Genomic DNA, 20,273 nt, shown 5'->3' with positions numbered 1-20,273 from the left:
TTTTAGTGTTGGCATTTAAAATGTAGTTTCATTATTTGAGGAACTGTCTCATCTCTAGTCTCTTCTAAGCCATGATTCCTACCAAACAGGAACTGTTTTTGTTTTTTTTGTTTTTTTTTTTTTCTTTGAGGTCCAAATAGCACCAGTCTATTGCACTGAATAAATATTTAATGGAGGTTGAATGTTTCCTGTCTGGTAGATCAATTACTTTTGTCAATTCTCTAAGGAAAGCACTTTTTTTTAAAATGTCCTGCAGTAGGCTAAGGAATCGGCTTTCCTTGGTATTATTATTTATACAAGGGTTTTTTTTTTTCAGTGATATAGTTTCATGTCCCTTAGGCTTGTGGTTACATGCTTATTCTCATTTAATATGTATGGCTGGAATTTTATGTCATCTCAAAATATAAACCTCAGAATCATCAGTCTGATAGCACATATAAAATTATTTCCTAAAAGAATTAAATTTTCTAGAATTTTTAGTATTTAAGGCTATGAAAATAAGGTATAAAAATGTTTTCAGTAGAATTTTAATAGAAAAAATTAAAACACCTAAGACATAATACTTGCATTTCTTGAACTAGTCACATTCTTAGTTAATTATTGGTCAGATTTTTGTTAAAGCATTAGATTTAAATTAAACACATTTTCTCTTTGGAGTGTCTATGAAGTTAGTGAAAGAAAGAATTTGTAGGTGCTCTGTGCAGCACTGTTTTCAGGATGAGGCATGGTGGACAAAATCACCAACTCACAGCAAGTCTAACTATGGCACAAGAAAAAAAAAAAAAAAACCACAAGCCAGGTGATGGTGGCACACAACATTAATCTCAGCAGAGGCAGGTGGATCTCTGTGAGTTCAAAGCCAGCCTGGTCTACAGTCTGAGGAATCCTGTTTCCAAAAAAAACAAACAAACAGGCAATGAATGAATAAATGAATAAATAAATAATGAATGCATGAACAATAAATAAGTAAATAGATACAGGAAGGTACTAGATGGGAAGAAGAAACCAGCAATAACGGGTGATGGATGAGTGTGAATGTGATACAACACAATCTATACATGCATGTAATTGTCAAAATAAATGATTTTAATTAAGTAGAAAGTTTTCAATTTCAGACTATTATCGCTATAGAAAATTTTCTGTGCATGTTGTCAGTATGGTGTTCAGATGGAATCTATCAGTATCAGCTAGAAAATGGAAGTCATTTAAATAAAACAGAAAAATGAATGGACAGAAAAAGTGTATAAATGCTTTTTATTATTTTTTCTGAGAAGAACATTGAACATTATTGTGGCATGAGTAAGTCACACCTGGTGATGAAATATCCTCTATTTATAAGAAATAATCCCATAGTGATTAGCATATGGCAACCTGATTTAAATAACCACTGCTGTTGTGAAGAGCTTGTTTTGCTTGCAGCACAATGGTGACACATGTTTGGTAACAAAGTGGCAAACACCAGTGGAGTCATAATGAATCTCTTACCAGGTTTTCGGTCTTTTTGACCCAGGAATTTTTGTCCTATGAAATCTTTATTTTTTGGATTTGTTAAAATACTTTACAGTGAGCAGATTTTAATTAAATTGATACCATACTGACGAAAGTTGGATAACATTGCCCAAAGGGAAGAGATACATAGGGACAAATTGGAAAGAGCTTAAGAAGTTCTGCTAACATTTGATGCAAGTGAGAGTGGCTACATTTGAGAAGTTTCTTCCTGTTCCCAGCCAAGAGCCAGGAGAACCTGCCCTCTACCCCTAGTGTCTGCAGTGTTGTTCTTCTGCCTCCTGATATCATTGTCAAGAAAATGTGCCCAAATCCTCAGTGGCACATGTTCTTGCCTACGGTTGAAGAAGCCTGTGGGTTATTTGTAAGGTATTGCAGATCCCAGGCTGCAGAAGTGACAAGGGGACTGAGGGAGTACTCTTGTCCAGGAAGGGAAGCTTCCTAGACATTACAACTCTTGTCTAGCAGCCAAATGGAAGATAAATCACCACTGGCCACCTCCTCTTATTGAAATGGTTCAGCCCTGGCCTTTAACTGGAGGACTCACAGAGTTTTGAAGTGCAAATAGGATGGTGAAGGGTAAATCCTTTTAGGACTTCATGTTGATGGATTTTCCCCGTGTGGGTTTCTAACCCTGACTGTGATCTGGAAGCGACCCTGAAAGAAAGAAAAGTTTTACTTTGTTTTCGATCAGTCAAGCAATAAGAACTCTCTATAGGATGTGCTTTCCGCGCATGCGGATGGGTTTCCTGCACATGCGTACAGGTCTTGTCTTAGAAGAAGAAAATTTAATTGGATCTTTTGGGAACTCTTAGCAGAGGTGCTGTCATTCGAAGGTCACTTCTCTCTTGCTACTAATGCCCAAGTTTGAGAGTACTCAAAGACATGATGTTTTAGGAGAATTACACTAATTCATGCAACTACATGAATTACAGTTCATGGTGGATAAAGTCTTCTACAAGATGATAGTAACTCTGTAATTCCAAGTTGTACACATTCATTCTGTTATTTTGTATATATTTTTTGCCAGCCTTTAAAATAAGAAATTCTAAGAGTATATTTTTAAAAAACTGTATTGTGGTATTTATAAAGATGTCAAAGTAACAAAAATAGGAGACACAGAAATGTTTAAATAAGAGGTGTTGATTCATAGAGCTAATTCTATTTATTCTCCAAATAATGTAAATACAATGGATAAAACATCTTTTAAATTTCGTGGTGATCTTTGGAATGTAAAGATGAGAGGAATCATTACAGATTACAAACTGATCACAGTTTTAGCACAACTTAAATGCTTTATATGTGAAGATTTTAAAGAAAAATTAAAAGTATTTTACTAAGTAAATATTATTATCTATGCTCACAGTTTATAGAAATGCTGTGGATAAGCCTGTCCTTGGACATTCTGGGTCTTGAGATGTACCATAGATGTTTGTAGTATTTGTCTTTTTTGTGAGAATGGCTTATACTTCTCTACCTACAATAGAGGTTTACAACTGTGTATCTTGATATTTGTTATAAAAATGGATTGTTAATCTGACATTGATCACAGTGTTTTAATTGAACCTAGAGGTTCAATTAAAATTCCTTTAGAATTTCCTCATCCTGGTATTTACATTTCAGAGGTATACTTATTCCCATTGAATTTGAAATAAGGACAAACCCCCAGACTCTAGGTCAGCAGTCTCCTCTATGCAGAGCTTCCCTGGCATTGGTTTGTTGCTGGGAGATGTTCACATGACCTCTCCTTTGTGAGAGGAGAGTCTGCGGCCCTTCCCAGGATGCTCTCCTGTTCACTATCTTTTTAAACCCAAGTTGGAGGTTGTCTGATTAATGAATGGTGAGCTTTTCTAATCTGAGCTATGCATATTGTTGGCATTGTGTCACATGTTGCTTTTTAATTTCTGATGTGCTTAATGTGTTTTTAATTTTCAAAGCATGAGTGTTCTTTTCATAGCAGTAGAATAGAGTCAGCGTTTGTGAGTCCAGATATTGCTTTATGCAAGCAAGAAGGGTGAGACTGAATTGAAGCCCTGGGTTTCCTTCAACACACATGTCAATGAATTTCACTTTGAATATTGTTGAATAAAAGAAAACACTTGAGAAAGGTTTTTCTTCCTAAAACCATCTCTTGCCTCTTGGCCAGTGAATTGCCCCAATATAAAAGCACTGGGTGAAGTGAGTTACAGAGGGAAGAGGCAATCCACAAATGATCACTCTTTTCTGCCTTTGATTGTGTCAGATTTTGTTGTGTGTGTGGCAATTGTTTTCTTTTTCACTTAGAAGAGGTTTATGGTCTGATGTCTGTCAAGTCAGAGCCTGTCCTAAGGTGGCAGTTGTATTTCTCTCTGAGTTCCTGGAGGTGACGGTAATCCTTTGTTCACCCAGCAGTGTGCTTGCTCTGGAGAGCATCTGCCACTCTATGCATTACAAGATGGATGGGTCTCCAGTGAACTGCTGGGGGAAGCAAATGGTGAAAACAAGAAAAGACAAGAGGTTTCGGGGTCTGCAGAGGACAGACAACAAGGGAACACTTAGAAATCAAGAGCGAGCTGAGCGATACAGGAAGGGAGCCGGGATGAACCGTGTCTTGGAGCTCCGAATCTTTCGCTGGCTTGTTGTCTGAGGGAGCGATCTACGTCATGGTAACAAGTTTGTGCTTCTGATTTCCAGAGAAAGGGGGCAGAGACAGAAGGAGAGAGGGAGAGAGGGAAAGGGAGAGAGAGTAAAGAAATAATAATGGTAAGGATGGTAGGATGGTTTATGAAGATTTTGCTTTAAAAATTTAAAGATTAAGCTAAAAATTGAACTTTTAGCCATTTTGGTTTTCTTTCTTTCTTTTGCTTTTCCCTCCTTTCTGTTTTATAAGCAACTGACAACTTGAAAAGTTTTGGCCATGTACCAAATATCCTCAGTGTTTTCTAAACCCTTTTTTTTTTTTTTTTTTTTTTTTTTTTGGCACTTCTGCAGGGGAGTACTGAGAGTTCCTCTTACTTAATGGAGACCTGGGGGGGGGGGGGGTTAAGTTGTTTTAAATTATCTCCAGTTTCATTTAATGGGTTCTGTGATGGAAGAAAAATATATATTTTGTATTGATCTGTCAGCTGTTGGAGGTTTTGTATTGTACCGTTTTTGTTGGTTAATGGTCACAGTGTGTAAATCCTTACTCATGCAAAGTCCCTCCTGTGGGACAAGACAGGGAAGGAGATCCGCTAGGGATAGAAAAGGGGAGAAGAAAGAGCAGTGTACCCAGAAAACAGAAAATTATTTCATCAAACATTTTGGCTTTGTCTAGGAAAAAGCCCATTGTTTGAAAGGCAGAGAGACTGAGGTGGTTGGAAGCTTTAGCTATACACAAGGTGGAACTTTTCCTTCTCGTGGAGTAAATAAGAGATGAAAGCAGAGGAGTGACAACAAAGGATCAGGTCCTTTAAGGAAATGTGTGCAGCCTGAATAGGGGTCTGTGGCCTGGGGCCAAAGGTCTCAGCTTTGAGTGTAATTAGAAGAAAATACAAGAATGTCATTACTAGCAGGTGAACTGTGCAGCACGTGGCTAAAAATTAGCAATTTTAGACTCCAAAGCTATTGGAATTGGATTATTGACCTTTGTGAAAATCATTAAGGTACTTGGGGAGTCAGACTGTTCTCATTGGCAGTAATGCGGTTTGACCTCATTGAGCATATGGGGTAGTCCTGGGTTTGGATTAGGTAGGAAGGCTCCGGATTCTGAAAGATGTTATTTGTTCATGTGTCAGTGGGAAGTGTGTGAGCATGATTCCAATAAGGAGAGGTTATGATAAATATTTTTATCCCCAAATCTGAAATGTTTCTTTTCTGCCTTTAAGTTGACACAAAAAGAAGTACAAAAAGATTTTTGTTGACATGAATTCAAGTATTTTAGTGTTATAAATATGTGTACCACTTATACATTCTTACAGAACTGACTCTGTTTTTCTTTTTTAGACACAGTAAAAGTTCTAAGTTGTGTATAAAAATTAATGACAGGTTCCTTTAATTCATTTAGAGCCTTTGCAGCTTTATCTTATTTTTCATGCAATAGTTTATATCAACCGTAATCTATTTGGCAGAGAGAATAATAGGCACACTATTCAATCTACTGTAGATAATTAAAATTAATTTAATACCTCTTAGAAATACACTGCTCAGAAAGGTAGGAAATAGCCTTTTCTCTTCCTGCAAGTTTTCTTCCTGGAAATCATTAAAGACTCTCAAAAAGTAGAAAACTATTATTTTGATTATTAATTACATTTGATCTTTTTGTATTTCTTTGAATAAATTAATTTTAGACAAATATCATAGATTGTAAAATTCCCAAATGTCTTCAGATAAGAAATTTGCCTTGTATTAATTCCATTTCCAAGAGAGAAGTGTTCTGTGGACTTTTAGTGTGATGGTAACACTAGCCAAAAACCTTGCTAAAACTCAGCTTGCACTAAGATTTAAAACGATTTCTTTTGAATACATTTGAATGTGTATTGGAGTGCGGTTATCTGAGGAGTTCAGGAAGAGGAAGCATCTTTGCTTTTTCCCATTGTAAGAAGTACAGAGTTAGGTAGGACTTCTGTGATTCTATAGAGTTTGGGGTAATATAGATTGTTATATTGTAAAATAAAAGGCACTTGGAAATAATTTGTGTTTTTATGTTTTTATAGGTGTAAAGAAACCTTAAGAAAGCTCTAATCTAGAACAAGCTCCCAGAGATGTTGGCTGCCTAACTTAACCATGAACATGATTTAAAAATGTTAATATATAAACCAAGGTATTGTACGATTATATTCTTCTCAAACTTTGCATGATCAAATCCGTTTGGGGAAGTTAAGTTACAGTTTAAATAAAGCTATCACATTTGATCCTTATGCTGACTAAGCAGATGTTTATATAGACTCCTCTCTTGTTCCTTCTCACCCTGTGTGCCTACCTGCACTTCATCTTCTCTCCTCCTTCAGTCAAACTGACTTCAGAAGACTTTTGTCTCCCAGCTAGCTCTGTATTTCCTATCAACATAAACTGAAAGAAATAAAAAAGAATTCAAGTATTAAAGAGAAAGCTCACTGGACAGAAGCGCTCACAGAGGGTAGAAGAAGGGCTTACCTGTCACTTTTCTAGAGGACTAAAGTTTTCCCATCACCTACTTAGATGCTCCACCAGAAACTCCAGGTCCAAGAGATTTTCCTCATGCACAGAGATGCACACATATACGCATAAATAAAAATAAATCTCTTAACGTTTCCCTCCTCACTTTGTTTTTTTTTTTTTTTAAATTCTTTGAAAATTTCATCCTGTGTACAGCATGTCCTGATCATGCTCACCCTCAGCCCCATCCATGATGCATGTTTTGGTTCCTTTTTGGCGATTGTAATTTTCTTTCAGATCGTCTGATAAGAGACTTCTAGGCTCTCAGTTATGCAGAAAAAGCCCGAATCACATATGTTTAAAATTTATTTCATGTACTAATGTTCTGAGACATGTGTTACAGAGGTCTTATAGGATGTTTTGGCTTTATTTTTAGAAGACTTCTAACTCAGGGGAAAAGGGTGATACAGCTCATCCTCTTCCCATAGCAAGGAAAAAGATGTTAAGACTTGAGAATTTAGGGTGACTACTACAGGTGAAGTTTGGTTTTAGAAGGAACATACCCCAAACTCTCTTTTCCCCTTTGGAAGTCACAGTGTGTTTAAATAGCCAGTGTTTTCAAGTGAGGCCAAAGATCTCTTCCTCTTTTATGACCCGCTGTATCCCTTTGAGGCCAGAAAGAACAAGAGGGTCATTGCCACTTCGCCATGGTCCCTGTTTGTTCCCTCCAGATGACCAGGAAGACACTGAAACCCAGTATTGGCTCAACATCTGGAAAGCGGTCAGAGAGAGGGAGGAGGTAGGAGAGTGCGAGAACTTGCATTCTGTTTCACCAGGTGCCAGGAGGAAGCAACATTAGCCTCTTTGATATGGGAGGCAAGTTCTGTGGGCCCTGGCTTTAGGCTTCAACAATTGAAGAGGTCAAAGGTCAGCTGAGCTGGGTCAGCGAGACACCATGGGGTGTATTTTGTTACTTAGTAAAAGGAGCAGCCTCCTAAAACCTTAAAGGATTCCCTTGGAAAATCTGTGTTGTGAAAAGGTTTTATGAGTCTCATGGCAATAACTCCTGATTTATCTAAGGAACGCTAGCTTTTGTCTAATGGAGGATAATCTTCACCAAATGTTGGCAAGGACTCAGACTCAGCGTAGGTCTGAAAGAATAGTTAGGATTTCCACTGGACTTTGCTTTCTAGAACGTTTGTCATTTTAATGTTTCTGTCGCAACAAAGAATTTTGCACTGTGGAAATATTACCTTTTCCTTTTCTTGGAACAGAAAGCAGTTAGAGGAATGCTGGGGCAGGGAGCCGGTCACATTAATTTCAAAATTATTCTATGTGCTTCAGACCTTTCAGAGAGAACTATTTAACCTTTTTCAAATATCAAAACCTGCTAACTCTAGAATGTTATCTTTAAATTTATTTTTATTGCATTTATAAAAGGCTTATATGGCATGAAGTATGTTTCTGGCTCACAGTTGAAAATTCTTTTAATTATTATTATTTTCTGTGTGTACAGTAGTCTGGGGATTGAGCTCAGGGCCTCATGTATGCTAGGCAAGCACTCAGCCACTGAGCTACAGCTTTTAATTTTTACTGACTTTTCATTTTAACTGTTGATAGTTGGCAGAAGGGGACTATGAGCTGATGACTAACATCAAATCCTCCACGTTTTCCTGAAAAACAAATATGTTTTATATATACTGTATCGGGAAGAAAAAACTCAATGTGAGAGTCAATAATTAAAATGTTCTACTAGGTAGCTCAGTGGCAGAGCACTTGGCCAGCGTATGTGACGCCCTGGGTTCTATTTCCAACACTGACAAAGGGACTCTCTTTGAAAGCAGTTGAAGAATCAGGGAGGGGTGTGTGTGTGGAGAGAGCTCTCCTTGCTGGATGATTTGTGAATACCTTTAAAGATGTTAGCCTCCTGGCAGACAGGTAATGACAGTATTTTGATATTCTACTTTATGCAGCATGCATATATACATATATAGAAAGAAGGCATATGTGTCAATATAAAATATTAATATAGAATAATAATATAATAAAGAAAAATCATGTGTATGATAGGCCTTGTCAAACACTTTTACTAATTTGTAAATTAGCTGTTGCAATTACTGTATTTATTAACTACAGATAAACAGCATTTTCAATCCTTTCTTCAGTAATGACGCCTATTCAGGGAACGTATATTCAAGACATAACCTCTTTTCTCAAGGTTAAAGTGCCTTTCAACAACTAATTTAGAAACCTGAGTACGGTGGCTGATAACTGCCTAGAGAAAACACACAGCTGTTTAAGTAGCATTGAAATTGCGGCAATCTGACAAGTGCAGTCAGCAGAGTTAATTAAATAAGGAAAGACTGATGGGGAAAGAACGTGGAGGGGCACGGGGGGGGGGGTGTGTGTGGACAAGGTGGGGAGGCAGGACTAGGGATGGGGTGAAGCAAGAGCTCCACACCGACAGGAGTGTCACTTGCTCTTCTCTGTGAAATTGTGTCCCCTCTCCTAGTGTGTCCTGCCAATTAAACAGTGTGCGTTGCCGCCCAGCTGTACAATGCAGGTGCATTTGTAAAAAGCCCCAAACTCACATCTGGCTGGAAAAAAGCAGCTGTTTGATGATACTATCTAGGAAGAATGATCAAATTCTGGTACTGAATTTTCAATTTGCTGGCCTTAGATATACCTGTATTTTACTATTCCTACTTTGAACCTGGATTTCTTTTCCCTCTTTGCTCTGCTTAATTCTTACCCAGGTGCATGCTAAGGGGACTCTGTTTCTAGATTAAATCACCCAGCCTCACCTCAAACCAAACAGACTGTAGAAGTCTTTAATGTGTCATTACTTATATATCCAGTGGGGGTTAGTGCTCATAGCTCACTTTCTAAACAGTCTTTTAAAAACCAGATGGGGATGTTAAATAAGAGAAATTAAGCAATATATATATTGATATATCTATCATTATCTTTGCCTTTGCTGCTTGCTACACTTTCACCAATTGACATTTAGAAAGTTGTTTTAGTAGTATCTTTTAAGTTACATTTGCATTTGGGAAATTCTTTTTGCCTCTGGAACTTTATGCAGCTTTTAATCCTCACAGAAGTAGATTCTACAAAATCACAGGGGTTTTGAAATCTGTCCATGACAGTCCTGATAGATGTGATGACCCATACTTTGGAAGCATTTCTCATTATTTAATGTTTTTTTGTTCTGGATTATTGACTTTTTTCCTAGTGAAAAATTGGTCTCTGGGGACATGGTGGAGCTGCCTCTGGCACTCTGCTGTCTTGAGTGCAGGTAGGAATATCCAGTTCCAGAGTCCTGACAAAATGGTTTTTTCTTACAGAAGAATTTCTGGTATTTTAGGAAGGAAACTAAAGGTTTCGAGTAGGAATGCTGTATCCCTGTGTTATGGATTGGAGTCCTGCTCCATCTTCCTATGACAGTCTTCCTAATTGCTATGAAATCACTGGGTGTATCACAGTGGTTCTGTGGTTCTGTCCATGGCTGAGGACCATTGTGTGATCTACTGAAAACAGTAGAATTTAGAATTAAGTTACTAAGACTGCTTTTAGAAAACACCAGTACTTTTGGCTTCAGAACCTATCAAAATAGACATTCCCCCATCCAAAGGTACAAAAGACTGAAGCATCATCTGGGTTTTTTTTTCATTAATTTATTTATTTATTCACTTTGCATCCTGATCACAGCCCACCCTCCTCCTCCCAGTCCCAACCTCACAAGCCCCCTTCTCCTCAGAGAAGGGGAGCCTCCCTTGGGTACCACTCTTCCCTGGGACTTCAAGTCCCAGCAGACTTCAACACACATCCTTTCCCACTGAGGCCCAACCAGGCAGTCCAGCTTAGGAAAAGGGATCCAATGGCAGGCAACAAAGTCAAAGACAGCCCTCATTCCAATTGTTAGGGGACCCACATGAAGACAAAGCTTCACATCTGCTACAAATGTGTAGGAGATCTAGGTCCATCTCCTGCATGCTCTTTAAGTTAGTGGTTCAGTCTCTGTGAGCCCTCTTGGGGCCAGGTTAGTTGACTTTGTAGGTCATCTTCTAGTGTCCTTGACCCATCCACCCTGTTCAATTCTATCCCCTACTCTTCCCCAAGACTGCCTGGGCACCACCTGATGTTTGGCTATAGGTCTCTGCAACTGTGTCTGTCTGCTGCTGGATGAAGCCTCTCAGGAGACAGTTATGCTACGCTCCTGTCTGCAATCATAGGAGAGTATCATTAATAGTGTCTAAGTTGGCTCTCTCCCAAGAGATAGGTCTCAAGTTGGGCCAGTCCTTGGTTGGCCATTCCCTCAATCTCTGCTCCATCTTTATCCCTGTGCATCTTGTATGTAGGACAAATTTTGGATTGAAGATTTTGTGGGAGGTTGATCTCCCTCTCCCTCTGCTGGAATTCCTACCTAGTGAAGCATTGTCTTTTAATCTGATTACTTTTTCATATCTTCAGCAAAAAAGATGGATTTGAAAATGTAGTAAAGCACATTTGTTTTGAATGAATGTTTAATTTAGTACCATATTGGAATTTGCTTAGAAAGAGATAGTATTGCGTCGTCTGCTAAATATACAATTATATAAGACACAAAAAGTCAATCTCCCCCCTCCAATTCTGGTATCACATGATATCTACCCATCCCAAAAACTCACAATCAAATAAGGGAGTTAAACAAACACTCAACCCAGCTAATACAGATAGTTAAGGGTAACAAATGTCTATTTAAAAGAATAAACACAGCTGAGATTTAGCTCAATAGTAGAGCACATACTTAGCACACACAAGGACTGGGGTCAATCGCCAGCATCAGTAAATAAGTAAATAGTAAAACCCTAAGATCCAAAAGAGGTCGAACTGTGAATGTGTGTTTGTGTTTAGTTAGGGGTTAAAGGATCCATATAAACTTAAAAGACCTGAACTTGGTGTGTTTGAGAGCCACACATCATCTCTCTCAGTCTGCCCTGAGCCACAGCCTTAAACCCATACTGAAGATGTCGGTAAGAAAAAGCATATAATCTGCAGTGCAGCAATGCTTCCCTTCTGAACAATCAAATCATATTGCTGGGAGGAGCTTGGGGAAGGTGTTCAAGCTCATAACCCAGTCCTCTGAACCTAAGAAGTACTTAGTCTCACATGCTTACTGCCTATGTCCAGTAAGATGGCCACTTGGCACAGGTAGCTGTTTAAATTAAATACAGTTTAGTACAGTGTGCAGTCACAGTGGCCACATTTCAGGTCTTGGCCATCACATGTGGCTTACAGACACCATGTGTTGTAGTTGAATACACAGAACATTCCTGTCGGTCTGGGATGTCTGTTGAGTAGCACTTGTGCCAAACGTTATTCAGGATTTTCTTATCTGGTATAAAATGTTTTAACAAATTATTTATAATGGTAAATAGCAGCTTTTGGAGCTTTTATATTGATAGTTATATGTGACTGAACCTGCTGTAGCACCCAGCATGCTCGAAGGAGTGTTTGTCTTTTCTTAGTAATCCTAATGTAGCCAATGCTGAGACACCAAAACAAAAGGCAGCCTTTGCTGCTAACTCTTCATGCATATGAGCCTATAAAGGTACTTTATATAAGACTTTATAGATTCAAAATCTCATTTAGACTCATAAAAACTAGGAGATTGGCAGTCTTGTCCCCATTCCACAAATGAGAGCTGAAGTAGGCAGTGCCACCCAGGAAACTATAGGGCAGGAATCGACTTCAGAGCCTGTGTGCTTGACTGCAAGATTCTTGGTAATGAGAGATGGTAATGCTGGATAGTGTCAAGTGTGGAAAATGTGTGACAATGTCTGTAAAAACAAAGGGAACAATCCAGTAAGTTGCACAAAGCTGTCTCTTTTTCTGTGCTATCAATTAATTCTGCCTTTAAAATAATATCAAAACCCCATATGGTCCACCCCACTAAAAGGACATCTGTCTTCATTTTACTCTCTCTCTCTCTCTCTCTCTCTCTCTCTCTCTCTCTCTGTGTGTGTGTGTGTGTGTGTGTGTGTTTCTGTCTCTGTCTCTCTGTATGTCTGTCTGTCTGTCTGTCTCTCTCTGTGTTTCTGTCTCTGTCTCTCTCTGTCTCTGTGTGTGTGTGTGTTTCTGTCTCTGTCTCTCTGTGTGTGTATCTGTGTGTGTGTGTTTCTGTCTCTGTCTCTCTCTGTGTGTCTGTCTCTGTCTCTGTGTGTGTGTGTGTTTCTGTCTCTGTCTCTCTGTGTGTCTGTCTGTCTCTGTGTGTGTGTGTGTTTCTGTCTCTGTCTCTCTGTGTGTGTATCTCTGTGTGTGTGTGTTTCTGTCTCTGTCTCTGTGTGTGTGTTTCTGTCTCTGTCTCTCTGTCTCTCTCTCTCTGTGTTTCTGTCTCTGTCTCTCTGTGTGTGTATCTCTGTGTGTGTGTGTTTCTGTCTCTGTCTCTCTCTGTGTGTCTGTCTCTGTCTCTCTCTGTGTGTGTTTCTGTCTCTGTCTCTCTCTCTCTGTGTTTCTGTCTCTGTCTCTCTGTGTGTCTGTCTGTCTCTCTCTCTGTGTGTGTGTGTTTCTCTTTCTCTCTCTCTCTCTCTCTCTCTCTCTCTCTCTCTCGTAGTCACAATATCTTGTAGTCACCCAGGCTATTCTGGAACTTGCAATGAATGAGTGTTCCTGCCTCAGCACCCAGAGTAAGTGTGCACCACTGCACATAGCTGCTCCCACCCTTTTCTGTTTGAAAAAACATGTTGAAACATGAAAAACATGTACATTTTTTTAAGTTGAATCTTAACTTAAAAGTGGAATGGCCCTGTTCATTGGCAGGAACCTAGTTCTGATTCCATTTGTTCCTTTGTGGTGTCGTGTGACTCATCTTGTCGAGCAGTTCTCTCTGAGACTTGACTAGATTCGCTTCATGTTTTGGCTGGACACTTTCTGGGTGGAATATGTGCTTCATTTACGTTGTCTCCTTGGCAAGGCCCACAGTTTCTCACTACATCAGGACTCACATCAGGACTCTGCACTTAATCCATGGGTTCAAGAAGATAGCTGTTTTTCCCATTACAAAGCTCCCTTCAACCTTCTACCCAATGGTCTGTCCTGTCTGATACCAGTGCCTACTCCGTACCCATTAGTAGTTGCAAAGTGATTGTTTTATACTTCTAGGATTCATTTATCGGCTGAAAATCTTCACTTAAGAAATTACTCACTAACAACCAGGGTAACTTTGAAAGACAGCAATAACACCGTATACATACTACTATTGCAATAGTAGTCAGTTAATTAGGTATTTCATTTTGTTTTTGTATGTTTTCTAAAAATAACTCTACTTTCTTCTTGAGTAGCAAATTCATCCATGGGCTTTTTTTTTATTATAAACATGGTTCGATCAGTGTGTGCCTTCTGTGTTTCATGCCTCTCATCTTTGGCCAGTGGGAGCCATTCCTGGGGACACAGACTGTCAGTTCTTGGTAGTTCGTGTGTTGTTTTGCTTTTCATTTGCAGGAGACAATAAATTGAGGGATCTGTGGGAAGTAGCTGGAACCTATTTCCCCAGCTTCCCTTTTCTTGCCCTCTCTGCCTGCTTGCTCCCACCCCACTACCCTAACTTCCTATGGAAAGGGAACAGGCAAGAGCAGAAACTGCCCATGGTAGCACAGTGCTTTATAGTGGGTTCCATCTATACCTGGAGCCTTAATTAGTGGTTCAGAAAGGGCCGCACTGTCTTCGAACTGACCCTTCTAGTTCCTCAGTATCACAGAAGTGGCAGATGATCCCTGGAAGGCCTGTAATATGGAAATCAATGTCATATCTGCTCTCTCGATGCAATTGCATTTAATTTTGAAATGCCTTTCCCCATTTTCTAACTGAAATCCTTTATTCCCTACTAACATTCTATCAGGTGTTCCCCCATCTCAGGCACTGGGGTCTCATGTAATGATAAATGCCAATAATTTCAGTGACTCTAACTAGGTGTTAGGTGTGGTGTTTAGAATCTGTTACACTGAACGTGTTTCCTTTGGGACTCCACTTTTCTGTGAGTAGTGTGACGCTTTCAAGGGTGGAAAACGTCATTGTTTGTGCTAAAGAAGCCCTGGGTCAGCTCTCTGCCCTTTATATTTTTTAAAATGTTCCTTCCTTTTACACCAAGTCTGAACACCTGTGTCTAATTAAGTACATGATGGTAAAGCTCCATTTTCCATTTTCATGCTGACGTAATGTCTTTATTCAGAGCATTATTTGCTTGCCCTGTGTATATGAATCTAGCATTTACGTCTTAAACAATCAGGGAACAGAGTGAAGATTTTATGCTTTGTGATCTGGAGAGATGATTCAGTAGTTAAAATTATTTATATCATTCATAGGGGCTCACCACTATCCATCATCCCAATTCCAGAGGCCTCTTCATACCTATGCCTGCACCAACCAAATACCGGTGCACATACATCCATGTAGGCAAAACACTCAAATAAAAAAATTAATGATTATGTTACCTTTAATTTAATTGAAAATACCTCCTGGAGAGTTTCTAGGACATGCAATGACAGATGACTTGTCAGGCTGACAGTAGGCTGAGAAGAGATGAGATTTCTAGGCACTTTGCTCTAGACAAAGGTTAACATGCCACCTTTGGAATTGCTACACTGATCGTGGGTAAGAAGTCCCTGTGGTTGTCAGAAGAGGTCCAAATCTCTTAGATATGGAGTTACAGATGGTTGTGTCCACCACATGGGTACTGTGAACCAAACCCAGGTCTTCCGAAAGAACAAGTACTCTTTAACAGCTAAGCCATTTCTCTAGCCCCATACATGGAGTTTTCAGATATAAACATCTAATACAAATTTCCCTTCCTCTTCTTCTTTGGGATGTGCTGGTACAGACCATGGGGAACTCATATGCTGGGCAACTGAAATCTGCTAGATTTGAGGAAGCTCTACATAACTCCATAGAAGCCTCGCTCAGGTGCAGCACTGCAGTGCCTCGGCCAATCTTTTCCCAGCTCTACTTGGACCCAGAACAGCACCCTTTCTCATCTGCAGGTAAGTTTCTCAATTGCAGGCATTTTTAGACTCCTTTTTTTTTTTCTTCCATTTTTTATTGGATATTTTATTTACACTTCAGATACCATCCCCTTTCCCCATTCCCCCCTCTTAGAAAACCCTTATCCCATGCCCCCTTTTCCTTTTTGCATTTACACATTTTTTTAACAATGCTAATCAAAGGCTTTATAAGTTTGGTATTGCTCAATCAGAGGTGTAACCCAATACCCAACCTAGATATATCAACTATCTTTGACTGGTGGAGATACATGAACATCTGCCTCCCTGTCTCCCCACTCTTTCTCTCTTTCATCACCTAGCTTCTCCTCTCCTTCTTCTCCTCCTCTTCTTACTCCTTCTCTTCCTCTCAGAACTCCTCCCACATTAGCTCCTCCTACATATCACTCTTCCTGTTAAAATGAAACTTTTCTTTCAAAATATAATTAGAGCATAATTATGCCAATTTGTACCAGTGAGGTACAAGATAGTCCTAATACCCAGTCCATCATTTTGTTGACTAACCAGAACCTCTGTCATCTATCCTAACTAAAACACTTAGTTCTGAACCCGGCTTTTTCCTTGGTTTTAGGATGAATGTCAGCTGACGACCATCCACTCAAATCTTTTCTCTCAAGGTAAATAGCCAGGATTGGCTATGAGGTTATAAGTTTTCAACCCCGTCAGAAATCCAGAATGACTGAGTTAACTATAATTGTGGGAAGCACAAAGCATAGCTTCTAAAACTTAGCCAATTTATAGAGACCTCTGAACACCTAGACACTCCCTCTACTACAAAACGTTGGAGCATCTGTTCTTCTGCCTACTGGCCCAGGATCATCTGACAGACCTTAGTGCTGCAGAATTATTAAGGACTGATTACTCTGTCTAGGCAGATATAATCAGTCGACTATTCTGCAAGTGTGTCCTTTTCTGGACAGTAATTTGTCTGTAGAAGGAAAGAGGCAATTCTTGTCTAGTGGCTGTCTCACCACCACTGGAGTAATTCCAAAGATGCTCAATTTCTTCTTAGAATTCAATATAGGAAGCTGTCAGGAGCAGACAGGTCTCTAATCAAAATGAACATTAATACAGAAATGTTTGTCACGTCAATTCTGTGGATTTCTGATGTTTTGAAAACCAACTATCCATGTAAGGTAATCTGGACTGTTGTCTGTTAATTCCACTCAGCTATTTCTAAATAAAACATGGAAAACACCCTAACAATAAACTCCAAGCCATGAATTTGCTATAGTCCCTTAACTCACAGGCTGACCATCTCAAATCAGTTAAAAAAGTTAAAGAAGGACTGGGTCTAAGCCTTGTATTCCTAAATGTGTTATACTGGTACAATGCCTATGAGAGTAACAATATTCATCTCACTTTTATATCAATAAGAAGCTCGTACCAATGAAAACCTTAAAATTTGTAATCAAAGTAAATTGGTGCCGTTTAAGAATTTATATCTTCATCTTGATAATAATTATATAGATTTCTACTAATAGGTTATGGCTATGCAATAAGCCCTAGCTAATCCTCTCTGTTCCCACAAAACCACTACTTTTCCCTAGAAAGACAGACCAACATTTACCACCTTAGTCCCCAAGCCCAGGGAATAGGGGTGCTGACTCTTCATTAGCTTCTTCAAGCTGATTATGGGCGTTGAGATATTAGAAGAGGAGTGGGGGGAAGAGCAAATTGATAAGCCTCTGATGCTGTGTCTTCACTGCTTCCAGATGGAATTCCCGGACCTCAGAGGTTCAAGCAGGTCTGCTCATCTTGCTTGTTGAGTAGATACACCAAGGCTGATCATTCTGCAATATACAATTCTCAAAACAAATTTTAGTATCAAGATAGTTTTTTTTTTTTTAAGAGGGCTGACATTTTATTAAGGATGTTGGTTCTAACTGCTTTTCTTTTTTTCCCCTCTTTTATTGGATATAATATTTACATTTCAAATTTTATCCCCTTACTGCATTCCCCCCACCACCCAGGAACCCCTTATCCCATCCTCCCTCCTCCTGCTTTTAGACTCCTTTCAAAAGAAGTGGGGATTCTAAGTCCTGGGAACTCAAACAAATGTTAAAAATGCTAGTCTCAGCAGATATAATCAGTCGACTATTCTGCAAGTGTGTCCTTTTCTGGACAGTAATTTGTCTGTAGATGGAAAGAGGCAATTCTTGCCTAGTGGCTGTCACCGCACAACTGGAGTAACTCCAAGGATGCTCAATTTCTTCTTAGAATCCACAACAGGAAGCTGTCAGGAGCAGACAGGTCTCTAATCAAAATGAACATTAATATAGAAATATTTGTAACGTCAATTCTATGGACTTCTGACGTTTTGAAAACCAACTATCCATGTAAGGTAATCTGGACTGTTGTCTGTTAACTCCTCTCAGCTATTTCTTAATAATTCTGCATCACTAATGTCTGTCAGATGACTCTGGGCCAGAAGGCTGAAGATTTGATGCTCCAACGTTTGTTAGTATAGGGGCTTTCCAGGTGTTCAGCGGTCTCTATAAATTGGCTAAGTTTTAGAAGCTATGCTTAGTGCTTCCCATAATTTCAGTTAACTCAGTCATTCTGGATTTCTGACGGGGTGAAGACCTATAGTCTCATAGCCAATCCTGGCTATTTACTTTGAAAGAACAGGTCTGAGTGGATGGTTTTCAGCTGACATTCATTCAAAAGCCAAGAAAAAAAAAAGCCAGGTTCAAAACTAAGTGCTTTAGTTAGGACAGATGACAGAGGTTCTGGTTAGTCATCAAAATGATGGACTGGCTATTAGGACTATCTTGTACCTCACCGGTACAATTAGGAATAACTATGCTCTAATTGCATTTTGAGAGAAAAGTTTTATTTTAACAGGAAGGGTGAAGCTAGGTGATGAGAGAGAGAAAGAGGGGGGACATGGAGGCAGATGCTCACGTGTCTCCACCAGTCATTGGTATATCTAGGTTGGGTATTGGGTTACACTTCTGATTGAGCATTACCAAACTTATAAAGCCTTTGATTAACATTTTAAAAAAATGTATAAAAGCAAAAAGGAGGAGGGGGAATAGGATAGGGCTTTCTAGGGAGGGGAAATGGGGAAAGGGGTTGGCATCTGAAATGTAAATAAAATATAAAATAAATTAAAAAATACAGTAGAAAAAATGCTAGTCTCCCCCTCCTCAAAGATATCTTTAAGATTTCTCTTGTAATCAATTTTCCATAAGCTTCTTTTTAAAATTTAAGTTTGCATTGGTTTCCTTTCTTAAGCAGATGTCAAGCCGAAGGTGGAGGATCTGGATAAAGACCTGGTACACCGCTGTACTCAAAATGGCAGCCTGGAGTTTTCTCACAGTGTAGCAGTAAATGAAATGGAGGATGATGAAGATGAAGAAGAAATGTCTGACTCAAACAGTCCACCAATTCCCTACTCACAGAAACCTGCCCCGGAAGGATCATGCACGATGGACGGTAGGTTTGCACTTGGGAGCTCTTTTTGGCCTCGTATTGTAATATCATCTGATCTGTTTCCTTCTACGTGGTGTTCAAGGCTGGACACCAGGCACTGAAGGAATGAGTGGTTATGTCCTCTCCCCCTTGATCTCTTAAGGCCTCATTGTCTACAGGAAATACAGGTCCTACCCACTCTTGTAGATGAAGTTCACGGTTGAACCATTTCCCTGAAAGGATCTGTGCTAATGCAAGTTCAGATATAAAAATTTACTTTCTCCTGAGCTTTTATTAAAAACAATGTTTGATGCTCTCCTCCTTTTAGTCCACCTCTAGATAGTAATGAAGACTCTAGATGCCCTGACTCTAAAGCTACTTAGAACATTTTAATCGAATTTATTTTTGTATTATGTGTGTGCTGTATGGAGGGGGGAGGGGGGACAGGCTCATGAGCCACGGCACAGTCATGGTCAAGAGGACAACTCTTGTCCTCTCCGTCACCCTGGACATGGCAGGAATCAAGCTCACATGGTCATGCTTGCCAGCAGGCTCCTTCACTTCCTGAGCTCTCTCTCACTGGCCTTACAACCACACTCACTGAGTGCAGAAGAAAAATTCAACTCTTTTATAAATATCATGTCGTTTGATTCTCTGTCTCTCTGTTGTTTGAGACTAGCTCATTAGGAAGTGTGAGCTGGCCTGGAATTCTTATAGAGCATGCGGCCTCCGACTCACAGAGATTTATTTGCCTACCTCTTCCTCCCCAGTGCTGGGATTAAGCTGTCCACCACCACACTGGCAGGTGATCTTATTCCATTTGTTCAAGTTACCTTTATTTCCTGCCACACTTTTAACTACATTTTAAATGAGGGAACCCTGGTCTCTAATGTTCTCATTGTTTTGTGGTTTCAGTGATGGCCCAACTTACATTCTACCTTCTTCCCTCTGCATAATTGTGGAGTTCTGATTGTTCACTTAAGTAGTATGTGGAATGTGGTTTTTATATTCAGACTGGCATTAACCTGCATGGTGGCAGAGCATGAAAAGCTTGAGGAAACCAGGGGGCTGGAAAACAAGAAGGTTCCAGAGCTCAGGACAGAGAACAGTTTCCTGCCAAAGCTTGGAGAACAAATAATTTGATATAAATGACAACTTTACCCAGGTAAAGCCAGAAAACTAGTTTTCCTTGTTTGAGAGTTTGTTTTCTTTTGATTTCCT

At 39.5% G+C, this 20,273-nt stretch overlaps 1 protein-coding gene across 7 annotated transcripts in view; it reads left to right on the top strand.

Annotated features, from left to right (window-relative positions):
- Greb1l (GREB1 like retinoic acid receptor coactivator) overlaps nucleotides 1-20,273 on the top strand; it is a 252,689-nt gene that overhangs the window by 113,113 nt on the left and 119,303 nt on the right. For 3 of the 7 annotated variants that reach the window (XM_076912998.1, XM_076913004.1, XM_076913001.1), the window contains exons 2-4: nucleotides 6,180-6,286; nucleotides 15,458-15,617; nucleotides 18,876-19,076. In XM_076912998.1, coding sequence (XP_076769113.1) covers nucleotides 15,461-15,617; nucleotides 18,876-19,076 — 358 coding nt within the window. In that variant the 5' untranslated portion in view covers nucleotides 6,180-6,286; nucleotides 15,458-15,460. Of the gene's footprint in view, nucleotides 1-3,881; nucleotides 4,152-6,179; nucleotides 6,287-7,278; nucleotides 7,400-15,457; nucleotides 15,618-18,875; nucleotides 19,077-20,273 lie in introns of those variants that run through there. The other 4 variants (XM_076913003.1, XM_034518449.2, XM_076913000.1 and 1 more) reach the window with 3 other exon arrangements.

The sequence above is a fragment of the Arvicanthis niloticus genome, chromosome 14 (assembly GCF_011762505.2).
Source record: "Arvicanthis niloticus isolate mArvNil1 chromosome 14, mArvNil1.pat.X, whole genome shotgun sequence".
Classification (NCBI taxonomy): domain Eukaryota; kingdom Metazoa; phylum Chordata; class Mammalia; order Rodentia; family Muridae; genus Arvicanthis; species Arvicanthis niloticus.
This window is presented reverse-complemented; position numbering and strand designations above follow the sequence as displayed.